At 44.1% G+C, this 12,644-nt stretch overlaps 1 protein-coding gene across 1 annotated transcript in view; it reads left to right on the top strand.

Annotated features, from left to right (window-relative positions):
• TEX15 (testis expressed 15, meiosis and synapsis associated) overlaps positions 1 to 12,644 on the top strand; it is a 78,790-nt gene that overhangs the window by 64,926 nt on the left and 1,220 nt on the right. The window contains exons 8-9 of the mRNA XM_084835023.1: positions 2,872 to 2,933; positions 10,893 to 12,003. Coding sequence (XP_084691149.1) covers positions 2,872 to 2,933; positions 10,893 to 11,988 — 1,158 coding nt within the window. The 3' untranslated portion in view covers positions 11,989 to 12,003. The remainder of the gene's footprint in view (positions 1 to 2,871; positions 2,934 to 10,892; positions 12,004 to 12,644) is intronic.

Below are 12,644 nucleotides of genomic sequence, written 5' to 3'. Positions count from 1 at the left end.
GATCGTACACACTGTTTCACTGGTGTACGAGGTCACTGGGAAACCCCTACCAACTCGAATCCGAGTGCACTCAACAAGGGGAGTGTCGACTTCCACTGCCTTTGCAAAAGGGGTTCCCATCGTAGCCTTTGCGAGAGGGGTTCCCATCGTAGACTTGTGTAAGGCGGCCACCTGGTCTAAGCCTTCTACCTTTATTAGGCACTACAGACTGGACGTTCAAGCTCAAGCAGACTGTACCTTTGGCAGGGCTGTGCTTTCGTCGGTACTACATTGAGACACCGACCCACCTCCGGTAAGTTAGCTTGTTACTCGCCCATGTGTGTGATGCACAGAGACCACGAAGAAGAAAGTCAGGTTGCTTACCTGTAACTGTAGTACTTCGAGTGGTCATCTGTGCATTCACACACACACACACACACACACACACACACACTATCCCCACTTTGGTGTCAACTGGTCTGATGGCACCAAGGTGTTCTTCTTCTCGGTCTGGGACTACTTGTGGTCTCAAGGAACTGAGGGGAAAGTGGGAACCCACGCGATATATGCCAGAGATGGCGGGGGATGGGTTCCCACCAAAAATCTATGCAGCTTGGAAGTTTCCCGAATGAGTCTCCGTGCAGGCGCAGAGCCCATATGTGTGATGCACAGATGACCACTCGAAGAATTACAGTTACAGGTAAGCAACCTGACCTTTCATTTCCAAAACCCAAGTCAGAATCTAGATTAGAATGGATCAAGATAATCAGCATCATCCAGGAAAGCCTGGAGTTGGGTTCCCACTGCCTAGTTAAAAGCCATGTGCAGTCATGGTAAATTTAAGACGGGGCTGATAGTTCTCTAAAATGGTGGGATCCAAAGAGGGTTTCTTAACAAAGGTCTTCCTTCAACACAGTTGGTCATCCTCTCTCAAGGAAATGTTGATAGTCAAATTACCAGGGGGTAGACAGAAGGGGTCCAGCCTCCTTACATTTTTTTGATGACCCTTTTAGCTATTGTTTTAAAAGGCAGGGGTAAGCAACGAGGTACCTGCATGTAACAATGTGCCTCCAGATTCCTTTCTTGGTGCCTGCCAAGGCGCCTTATCCCTCCCACTGGGTTCAGAGAAGTTGTTTAGTGTATTGTTTTCCTCTACCTTTTACTAAGTGTTCTGGGTGTGTTGTTATTTTCTACTCCTCCCATGGCAGCCATTTTGTGGTGGTGCTCAGGGTTGTTTTTCAAGTTGCCAGAAGGGCCCATGACCCAGAAAGGTTGCCTGCCCCTGGGTTAAAAGGTTTGTGCAGCTTGGCTAACATTGAGGAGAGTTGAGGGTGAGGCTTTTGAATTTCAGTAAGGACCCCTCTACCTTTCTGGCATTCAGGTACTGTAATCCCCCACCCCATCCCTTATAGCACAACAAACAATACATGGTAAATTCAGCAAATATTTGGCATCAAATCTGCCATGCAGAAGCAGATTTAGGCACCCTTCATATGGGGAACATAAGATTTTAATTGGCCCTGAGTTCTAAAATGCATGTACAATTACAGAAATTGCAAAATCTGTTCTGAAGCTGTAATTCTTTGGACTATGCACACCAAGACCCTGTTTTCATATATTGAGAAGGCTTGGTAACAAAGAGCCCTCATTCTTATGTTTGCTTTCAGATGGGGCTATCAAACGAAGGAAACGGTAAGGCATTGCTGGTGCTGTGGAATATTTGGCTAGTCAAATCTGTTATCACTTGTCAGGGTGGGGAGTCAATAACGCCCCTTTCTGGATTTGCTGGAGACTAGGGGTAGTGTTGAATAGGAGGAGGATGCTGACAAGTGTCCAACACTTAAAAGTGAGAGAATTACATTGCCAAATGGGAGATACTGTCCCATCCCCCCGGCCCTTTGTTGCACCTTCTCTCACTTTGGCGCTCCCTTTGACATCTGAAATATACAAGGAAATTGACAAGGCTAGGTTACAGATATCGGACTGGCGAACATGCATTACTGTGCACTTACAAAGGGGTGGGGAATAATAAAAAATTATGAATGCATTTGCATACTCCTGACCAGAAAAATGGTGGAGAAGAAGTGACAGTTCCTCCAAAGTGCTGTTTGGGCATTGGTGGAAGGGCAGTCCCTGGTGAAAGGGGCCAGAGGTGGCACTAGTGAGATTGTGAAGAGCAACATGGGCTGTTTTGCAGTTCATGCCAAGTGGCTGTATAACTGATCCTGGCAACCCACAATAAAATCACTCTTCCAGGTTGGGATGACAGGACAACCCACAATGAACAGCTGTACAAGAAGCCGTGGGTTTTAAGGGTGGCTTGTTCTTGAAAATTAAGATACCTTGCGGAGAACGCTCTGGATTTGGACAACACAACAATCCATGGCTGGTTGCCTATGGCGAGGTGTCGTGTGAATCCAGTCTTTAACTCTTCAGTAGGAAAATCCTTTCTGTAAACACAAAAGGTTGGATCCTAGACCTATAAGCAGAAGATGTGTCCACTTAATTTTGGACAATTTCCCCTCCTTCAGGGATTCGCTGTGCCCTATCTGATCCTTTTTAGAGGAGGGGTCCTCTGGCCCTTTGAAGCCTTTGGGGGGCAGATTATATGGGTCTTCAGTGGAGAAGGTGGAGTGGGGGTGGGAAAGTCTACTTCTGCAAGCTTCCTTTTGGAAGATCCAATCTAAAGTCTTATCCTTAAACACAAAATGTTTTCCAATTGTTACTGCTTTTGTGTAACAGTCATTAATCCTTGTGAAGATGCATTAGGGTGACTAGTAAAACAGAAATGTAAATTTGTTTTCATCACAAACAAATCATGTATAGAATATTGTTAAAGAAAACATTGAGCATAATAAACTTCAGTTTATTTTGCTGCTTTTAACCTCTTAGGTTGCTGCTTCATTGATGACAACCACAAAGATACATGAAAAAGAAGCTAACAGAGACTTGAGGTATAAATCAGTAAAACAGTAAACGAATAAATGCCTGTTAGACCTAATTTTATTTTGTTTTGACTTCATTTGAGTCATGCCAGCATAGAAATTTTGTGGGTCAAGCCTTGGTTGCTCTAATAATCTCTGAGGGTGGTGGTCCTTTCACATCAAAAAGGTGTTTTGATTTATCATGGGTAGAAGTCCTAAGTTCAAAGTGTTGGTTGAAATGCCCATGCTCATCACTTGATCTGCAGCATTGTGGTGACTCTTCAGTGTAAATCAGTTATCATGAATCAGATAGAAGGGGAACTGGCCAGATGGATTGAGATCTTAAATAGAGTAGTAACTGACTCACTGAAAGAAAGCCCTCTTTTTCTCCGAACTTAATAATTATCCAAATTTAATAATTATTTTGCAGTTTCAAATTAGCTTTTCTTAGGGCAACATGCTCAACCATTTGGCCAGTGGCACAGCTTCAATTATTTCTGGATTATGCTGATTATATGGATCCCTTTTAGTCCGATTTCAGATCTGGTTTTGGAACCTTGGTCACCCTGGTTTGATGACCTTCGCCATTAGCTGACAATGGGAATGCATCTCTGTTGGGTTTCTTTTTCCTGAACTTCCAACCAGTTTCAGTACCATAAACCGTATTGCTGGTGTGCCTGGCCTATTTGGGACTCAGAGGGCCAATCTAAATAGAAACGCTTTGTAAAGCAATTTGGGCAAAATCTGCATTTTCACAGAATCGAATTAGCTCTTTCCACGGTACCCGTGGTGCTGTATTCCTCCGCTTTTGAAGAGTATACAGGAACTGAAGCTGCATTAGTTGGGGTGGGGTAGGTGAGTCCCGCCCCAAGTAGAAATGAATGTCAGCAGTTGCATAGGTGCAGGGCAGCCAATGAGTGGAGGCTTGCTCCCCATCCCTCGCGTGTTCAACGAAGTGCAGTGGAGGACTTGCTTACGAATAGATGTTCATAACAAACCCTGCATACCCACATACACACATTTATGAGGAGGGCAAGCAGGCAGCGCTGCTGCCCGGAGACTGAGCAGAATAAGCAGGAGTGCAAGAGGCGCTGAGAGCAGAGAGCGTGGAGCTGGCAAGGAGGAGAGCAATTAGCACATAGTCTTTGATCTATATTAACTGCCCAATCAACAGACTTACACACACACACACACACACACACATATACAAACATGGGCTCAATGTAGTGCTTCTGAATACATGTTCATGGAAATTATCCGCCCTTTCTTAGCTGTGGAGGTTCGAATCAACAGGCATCCACTGTTTCTCAGCTGTGCTCCTTCGTAGCTGCACGGTTTCAAAACAGCAGGGCTGGCTCCCATCTCCACTCCCAAGCTGAATGACTATTTAAAGTGAGAGGCAGTGACTCAGCCACCATTTCTCAGCTGTGCTCCTTCATAGCTGCACAGTTTTAAAACAGGGCTGGCTCCCCCACCCCCAAGCTCGATTATTTAAAGTGAGAGGCAGTGAAGTGGAACTGAAGGCAATGAGTTACTTCCAAGTAGACATGTTTACCCCTCTGCTCTCCCCATGCCCCCACCCCACACTACTTTGCCTTCTGCCAATCAGCGCCACTTCCACCAGCCCATGCTGAAGCCAGCTGAGGTCACACAGACTCCTGAACAGCACTGAAGCCGCTGTGACAGGAAAATCCAACATAAAATGAGTTTGCGGGGGGGGAAACGGATTTAGGGCAAGAAATGCTGGGCTAGCTACGGAGAGCAGTGTGTGTCATCTGACACTATGGATTTGGGGGTGGAGTAGAACCGGAGTAAAAGCCCCATATAGATGTGGCCAGAGGCTCTGTTTTACAGGGATTATTTTCTGGGAGACAGGTCCCAGAAGATGGTCTTGCAGGACTGCTACTTAAATCTTCGGTCTTTGAGGTCCTGCATGGACCCAGATTGTCCCCAACTGTACACTATGACTTGGTTCATGCATAATGGCAGCAGATCATTGGTTCATTAATTAACCCATGATTTGCCAGGGTTGCTTGCCATTGCCATTCTGAATATGCAACCTCCAGTGAGCTCAATCAGAGGTTACTCTGTGATGTCTGAACCAGAACAACTATAGGTTAATCATGGGTTAAACAACCCAAAGTTAACCTAAAATTAGTTGTTAGGTTAACTTTGGGTCATTTAATTCACAGTTAACCCTGAGTGTCCTGGTTCGGATGTCATGAAACAACCTCTACTTGGGCTGATCAGAGGTTGCATATTAAAAATGGCGGCAGCATGCAACCCCAGCAGATTGTGGCTTGATTAATTAACTGACGATTTGCCACCATTACATGGAAATGGGACCAAAATCACAGGGAGATTTCATCAGATTCGAGGGAGGTAATGGAAGACCTGAACTATTGGTTGGGAGCAGTGAAGGATAAGAAGGGTGGTAATAAACTGAAGCTTAATCCAGAGAAGAGTTTTTACTCTGCCTCTTCAAAAAAGGTCTCATGCTTTCATCTTTTCATGTTTATCTAGTAGCTATTTCTTCTGTCCACCTTCCTGTTGAGGATTTTTCAGTGTTCTTGCATTTGATTACTAAGAGGTTTCTCAAAGGTGTTTGCAACGTACTGCTTCCAATCCATGTGATGCTACTGCCCTGGAGTGTTTTTGTTGTCCTTAAAGCTTTATCATCAAAACTGTTTGAGCTTACGGCCACACTAGATATACAGCTTCTTTCATGGAAGTTAAGACTTCCTCATAGCAATCACCTCTGCTCATCAAGGTGGTGAGTTATGTGCCATTAGTGTGGATTCCCCTCACCTTGTTTTCCACAGAAACAAGGTAGTCCTATGTCCCGATACTTTCTACTGAAGGTAGTATCCGACTTCCATGTTAACCAGGATGTCGTCCTGTCAGTGTTTTTTCCGTTTCCTTCCACTCCCTTGGAATCGACTCTGCGTACCTTGGATGTCCGGAAGGCATTAGCTTTCTACAAGGCCAGGACTAAATCGTTCTGCAAGTCACCTCATCTGTTTGTATGTTATGGTGGACATTGTAAGGTGGACGTCCTCTCCTTGTAGCATTTCACATCCTGGGTGGTAAAAACCATATGTTGGCTTACAAGTTAGTTGGACTCGAGTTATCAGGTCCGATCCATGGACATGGAGCCAACATGGATTTGTCAAGAACAAATCCTGCCAGACGAATCTGGTCTCATTTTTTGATCAGGGAACCTCCCTTGTGGACTGTGAGAATGCTGTGGACATCATATACCTCGACTTCAGCAAAGCTTTCGACAAAGTGCCCCATGATATCCTGATGAGCAAACTAGCTCAAAGTGGGTTAGAGGAAATAACTATCTGTTGGCTACAGAATCGGACTCAAAGAGTGCTTATCAATGGGGTCTTCTCGAACTGGGGAGAGGTAACAAGCGGGGTACCGCAGGGCTCAGTCCTGGGCCCAGTGCTCTTCAACATTTTTATTAATGACTTGGAGGAGGAGGTACAGGGAATGCTGATCAGATTTTCAGATGACACCAAATTGGGCGGGATAGCTAATACCTGGGAAGAGAGAAACAAAACTCAAAGTGATCTTGATAGACTGGAGCGCTGGGCAGAAAACAACAGAATGACATTTAATAGGGATAAATGCCAAGTTCTGCACCTAGGAAAAAGAAACCAAATGCACAGTTACAAGATGGGGGATATATGGCTCAACAACACTACAAGCGAAAAGGATCTCGGAATTGTTGTCATTCACAAGCTGAATATGAGCCAACAATGTGATGTGGCTGCAAAAAAGGCAAATGCTCTTTTGGGCTGCATTAATAGAAGCATAGCTTCCAAATCCCAGGAAGTACTAGTTCCCTTCTACTCAGCACTGGTTAGGCCTCATCTGGAGTACTGTGTCCAATTCTGGGCACCACACTTTAAGAAGGATGCAGACAAGCTGGGGAAGGTTCAGAGGAGGGCAACGAGGATGATCAGGGGACTGGAAACAAAGGCCTATGAAGAGAGACTGAAAGAACTGGGCATGATTAGCCTTGAGAAGAGAAGACTGAGGGGAGATATGATAGCGCTCTTCAAGTACTTGAAAGGCTGTCACAGAGAGGAAGGCTAGGATCTCCATCATCCCAGAATGCAGGACACGGAATAATGGCCTAAGTTACAGGAAGCCAGATTCTGGCTGAACATCAGGAAAAACCTGACTGTTAGAGCAATACGACAGTGGAACCAATTACTTAGGGAGGTAGTGGGCTCTCCCATGCTGGAGGCGTACAAGACAAGGCTGGACAGCCATCTGTCAGCGATGCTCTGACTTGGATTCCTGCACTGAGCTTGATTGTCTTATAGGCCCCTTTCAACCCTACTATTCTATGATTCTATGACATTTTACTTGAGTGATGGTGACGTCTGTTGCTTTCAGCAGAAGAACAGTGCTTTCACACCTTTGCCAAGATGGTCTACATCATTGACCTTCATCCAGCACTATCACTTTGATGTCAGGGCTAGAGCTGATGGTTCTTTCAGGCACACAGTCCTTTCATTGATACTTACTTAGGACACTGACCCACCTTTGGCATGTCAGCTTGTTACTCGCCCATTTGTGTGATGCACAGAGACCATGAAGAATAAAGACAGGTTGCTTAATTGTAACTGTGGTTCTTTGAGTGGATTCAGACACCCACCTACCATCCCCTCTTTGGTGTCATGGTTGAGTTCGATGTTTGGTACTGAAGTTGTTTGTTCCCTTTCAGTTCTGAGGCCACAATGTTGGTCTCAAGGAACTGAGGGAGTAGGCAGGAAGCCGCTAGGGACATGCACAGTGGACGGACGCCTCAGCTATAGAAGGTTCCCGAACTGAGGCTCCACACTGGTGCAGAACCCATACGTGTGAATGCACAGATGACCACTGCAAAGAACTGCAGTTACAGGTAAGCAAGCTGTCTACCTTTATTGATATCCCATCACCAGTTGAGGTATGGCTAGTGGATACACAGGATGGGACCTTCTTGCTGATGGCACCCACATTGTGGGATTCCTTGTTTTGGACTATTCAGTCAGCTTCCTCCCTCCCTGCTTTCAGATGCCTGTCTGGTTTTTATGTCATGTTTTCACCTAGGCCAGGCCCATAACTAATAATCTGTTTGGTCCTCTTATAGGGGCTTGTTGTTTCATCTTATGTGACACCAATAATGGTAGTATATTTTTCAGTTCTGATGATGACTTCAATTCTAGTGACATCTACTTCATTGGTACAGTCACTCATTTGGTACTGACGATTACTTCGATACCACATTAGTATAGTTGATCACAGCAGCGATCATACCCAGCAACACCGACAGTGTTGGTACCAGTAACATTGGTTACCCTCCCAGCAACTCTCTGAAACCTCCTCAACTTTCTGTTGCTTTGGTCCAGACCATCTCTGTCGCACCTGCCATATCCTCATGTGTTCAGATGCAGGCCTCTGTACTGAAGACCTCTGCCCCGCTATGGCCATGTCGAGCAGTCCAAGTTATAGCCATCCTCTGATCTGTAGGATTACCAATCTCACTTTGTTTCTTCTTCCTCTGTCATTGTGTCCACATCACCACCAGATGCAGCAGTTGGAGACCAAAACCCACCACCCAATAGACCATATTTGGAGCAAGATTTGAGAATCTGATCCCATGGCTTGGAGATTTGAAAGCTGCCACCAGCTATTAAGGAACCCCATGTTCCAGCTGGTTCACTCTAGAGTCCTCCACACCATCCCCATCTTCTTGCTCTCTTATAAGCATCTAAGGCCTTTTGGCAGAACCATTGGAGGCTGGCCCCAGGGTTACACGTTGACTCCTTTGGAAGTCGGACACACCTCAAATTCGACCTGTTTGAATTGCCTCTCTGAATTGTCAATACAAGCACTTCTGAAGCAGGGCAGGGATGGATGGCAACTCTCTGTGGACTATGTTAGTGTATTCCTGGACAGGGTTGTTCCCTTACCTGCTCCCCCACCCATTCCTGCTGATCACTAGAATAGTTGTGACGATCCAACAGGATGATGCAGACTGTATTATAGTGACCCCCTGGTGGCTGAACCAACCTTTGATTATGACCCTTCTGTGCATGTCCAACTTTGAGCTTCTGAAAGTTCCAGACTGCCCATCCCAGGGCCATATTCACCATCCAGACCTACAAACATTCTGTTTAATGGCTTCATGGATATTCCCAGGATGCAGTTATCACTGGACATCTCCAAAGTATTTGAGGTTGCTAGGAAGCCCCCAGTGAGGCGGTCTTATGTGGTGAATTGGGCTCATTTTTTCCAGTTCATGGCTTTGCAAGGTATCAACCCTTTTTCCTGCGTCTAGGAGTATATTTTGAGGTTGTTCCTTTCAGTATGCTCAGATTGGTTATCTTTGTTGTGTGGTTCATCTTTTTCCTTAACTCCTCTTCATAGGTGGAGGCTGCTCTTCACTCTCTGAAAGTTTGTCAGGCTCTCACTTTTTACAAGAATTGGACTGTTCTCTATCACAAGAGTTTATTAGTTTTATATCGCACTTTTTGATGAGTCCTCAAAATGGCTTAAAAGATTTCTAAAATACAATAGATACAGCAAGAAATGTATGCTCAAAAAACAAAACTGAACATCACAACCAGTTCCACTGATGTTCCTTCCCACAGGACAGTTGATGTCAGCCTGGGGATGATGGGCATCCAAGTGGCATGGGCCCTGATGTTCCCTTTGCCTGTTCCTGTTTCCCTCACTCCTTCATCCTTCCCACAGGGCAGTTGATGTCAGTTAGCCCTGGGGGTGGGGATAGGCCAGCTGGAGCAGGCCCTGATGTTTTCTTTGCCTGCTCCTGTCTCCGTTGCTGCTGCTTCCTTCCCCATCACTTAGGCCTGCTCGTTTCTTACAACATCCCAAAGAAGGGTTATCCCATTTCCTCCCAACAGCTTGTGAAATGGGTAGTTACTATGATCCAACTCTGCTATAAGCTAGTTGCTTTGTTGTCCTTGAAAAGTGTTTGGAAATTACAGGTAGTGCAAAATGTGACAGCCAGATTGTTTGGTGTGTGCTTTAGAGATCATATATCACTGGTCTTGAACCAGCAGTAGTAGCTTTGAATTTGTTTCTGAGCCCAATTTAAAGTGCTGGTTTTTATCCTCCCTCTTACCTTCCATCCCTGCTACCAGTTCTGCATTTTCTGCATAGATTACTGGTAGTCTCAGAACTGAGCAGGAAAACAGAACCTTGCCCCTTGAGCATGCACAGTAGAGTGGGGTTGGGTTCCCATTGAAAAGGTGTCTCAGCTTTTAGAATGTTCCCAGAGGCGCAGGCGTAGAACCCATAGGTGTGAATGCATAGATGACCACTTGAAGAACTACAGTTACAGGTAAGCAATCTGCCCTTCTATGTTTTTCTTGAGTTAGCTGCTTAAATTCCATCTGCTAAGTTCCATTTTCAAAAAATCCCTCTTCATGCGGGATAAACATTAGTTCTGTGCAAATGTTCTCTACATACTGTGATGGATTAAGATTGCCTTCTGGGTGTTGGACATAACATTTTGAACAGTGTCTATACATGTAAGTGTGATTTTTTTATATGTAATACAAACACACTCACCCCATCTTGAGAGATAAAGATGGTACAGATCAAGCCTATACATGTAGATTTTTATTTGACCATGATGACCAATGCCTAGATGTTAGGTGGGCTCAGAACAGGATTTCTGTACTGAGAACAGCTTATTCCTCTCTGACAAAATATGCAAAATATGCAGTTCTACAACTTAAGATAATTGTAGAATAGAGATGCTGTTGCAAACATATGTTACTATTCATCTATAGTATATCACAAGGTTATAAATATGGATCAAGCCAATGTTTAAAAACAAATACATAAATACAATTTATACTGCTGTCTCTTCAAGTAAAGTCCCAAATACTAATAAATATTCTGATGTTACAAAACTTACGTAAAACATGGCAAAAAAATAATTTGATTTTTGTTTTGCAGAAAGAGTGGAAAATATAATTTCCCCAAAGGCAAAGAACTACAATTAAGCATTTTAACAGATAATACCTGGAATAAAAACATTAAGGTTTTAACAGAAAGGTCACCAATCTCACCTTCACAGTTAAAAGATTTGAAAGCTGTTTATCCTTTTGAATGTATTGCATCTTCACCAAATGCCTCCAGTTCAAGTTTCATTAATTCAGACATGTTAGCAAGTCAGCAAAATCTAGCAGATCTAAAAGACTTCAACAAGAGCAGCAGGAGTTGTCAGAGCGCAAAAGAACATGACCAGGACTATTTTGCCTGCTATGGTAGAGGCAAATGTGTTTCTGTATCTTCAGTGAAATTTCAGTCACCACAAAGATCTCTTGAAGATTCTCTAAGCTCAGTGGCAAAATTAGATGGTGGTAGTTCTTTGTTGCGCACAGTAAATGAGCACCATGACTTAAAATCATATGTTCTGGGAAATGATTCACATTTAATGCCTGAATGTAGCACAGCGAGTAGGTTATCTCCAGAACCCGATAGAAATGGGGGGAAATCTGAGATTCCCAACTACGCACCCATATATAATTCAGATTCCTCAGTGTTGACAAAAGTAAATGAGTCCGTGGAACTGGAGTGTTTGTACTCTGAGCCATCTTTCAGTGAAAATACCAAAAAAACTGCTGAACGTTCTGTTTCCAGTCAAAACGAGTATCTTGAGGAAACATCTCAGATGCAGAGTTCTTCTGTGCACATATGCAAGACAGTGTATCCTGATTACTCTTGGTACTTCTGTCAAACTGATAGCAATTCTCACTCAATAACTCAGACATACCAGGAGTTCAATTCCTATCAAATGCATTGGCTGACTCCTGGCATATCTACAGCTGCAAGCATAGTGTATAACACACAGTCCAGTATATTTTATTCACAGACTTTTGGTGTTGGGGAATCACAAAGCTTTAACTTTGCCCAGACCTATCCAATGCATGGTTACTACAGTTCTGCAGTGGCCTTTCCATTCAGTTATCATCAGCAGTCATCGTGGTACACGGAATGTCAGCCTTTGGCACAAGATGCTTTTCCATATCCTTCCAATATTGGCCTGTGAGACTGTGGCTCTACAGTAAGTGTTGATAATGTTTCAGCTTTGTCTTTCTTTCTTTTGCTAACAATTACTTGGCTGTTAGTGTGCCTCTAACAGGCTAAAACAAAATCCAGTTATGGCACGTTGGTGTGACTCGGGGCTGGTTCAGATGCTTGAAATTCATTCTTATGGATCAACAGACAATCTTGTGGAACAGGTAATACTGAGCTAATGCATGCATGGCTACAGGAGCCAGTCCCCAGCAGCAATTCATATGCACAGAGAAGCACATTTTCACTGCTTGAATGTATATTTATTGCTACTCAGAAGTGGCAGCTGTACCATTGACAAGCTGCAAGATTTTTTCATGTGGCTACCCTGTCTGGAGGAATCTTAAGTATCTGAATGAACCCTCAGAGGTGTGCCAGAAACTGGAAGCCAGTTACCACCAGTATTGTTCTATACTATTCGTAGGTTTCATTCTTTTATTTTAAAAATAGAGTGTGGGACTACATATTACAAGGAACACAGGGTTTTCTACTATGTATTTGCCTCCCTGTGCTAATGGGGAGGGGAAGTATTTGCAGGGGAGAGTCAGAGGGTTCTTAACACTTCTCCGGTCCTCCAGTTCTCCACTGCAGATACTCCTTAACCCTCTTTTCCACAGTGGAGCTCTATAG

Source organism: Heloderma suspectum, chromosome 2, assembly GCF_057233095.1.
Source record: "Heloderma suspectum isolate Gila_16-S chromosome 2, 16-S_ref, whole genome shotgun sequence".
Lineage (NCBI taxonomy): Eukaryota > Metazoa > Chordata > Lepidosauria > Squamata > Helodermatidae > Heloderma > Heloderma suspectum.
The sequence above is the reverse complement of the archived record's forward strand: the minus strand, read 5'-3'. Positions and strand labels throughout refer to the sequence as shown.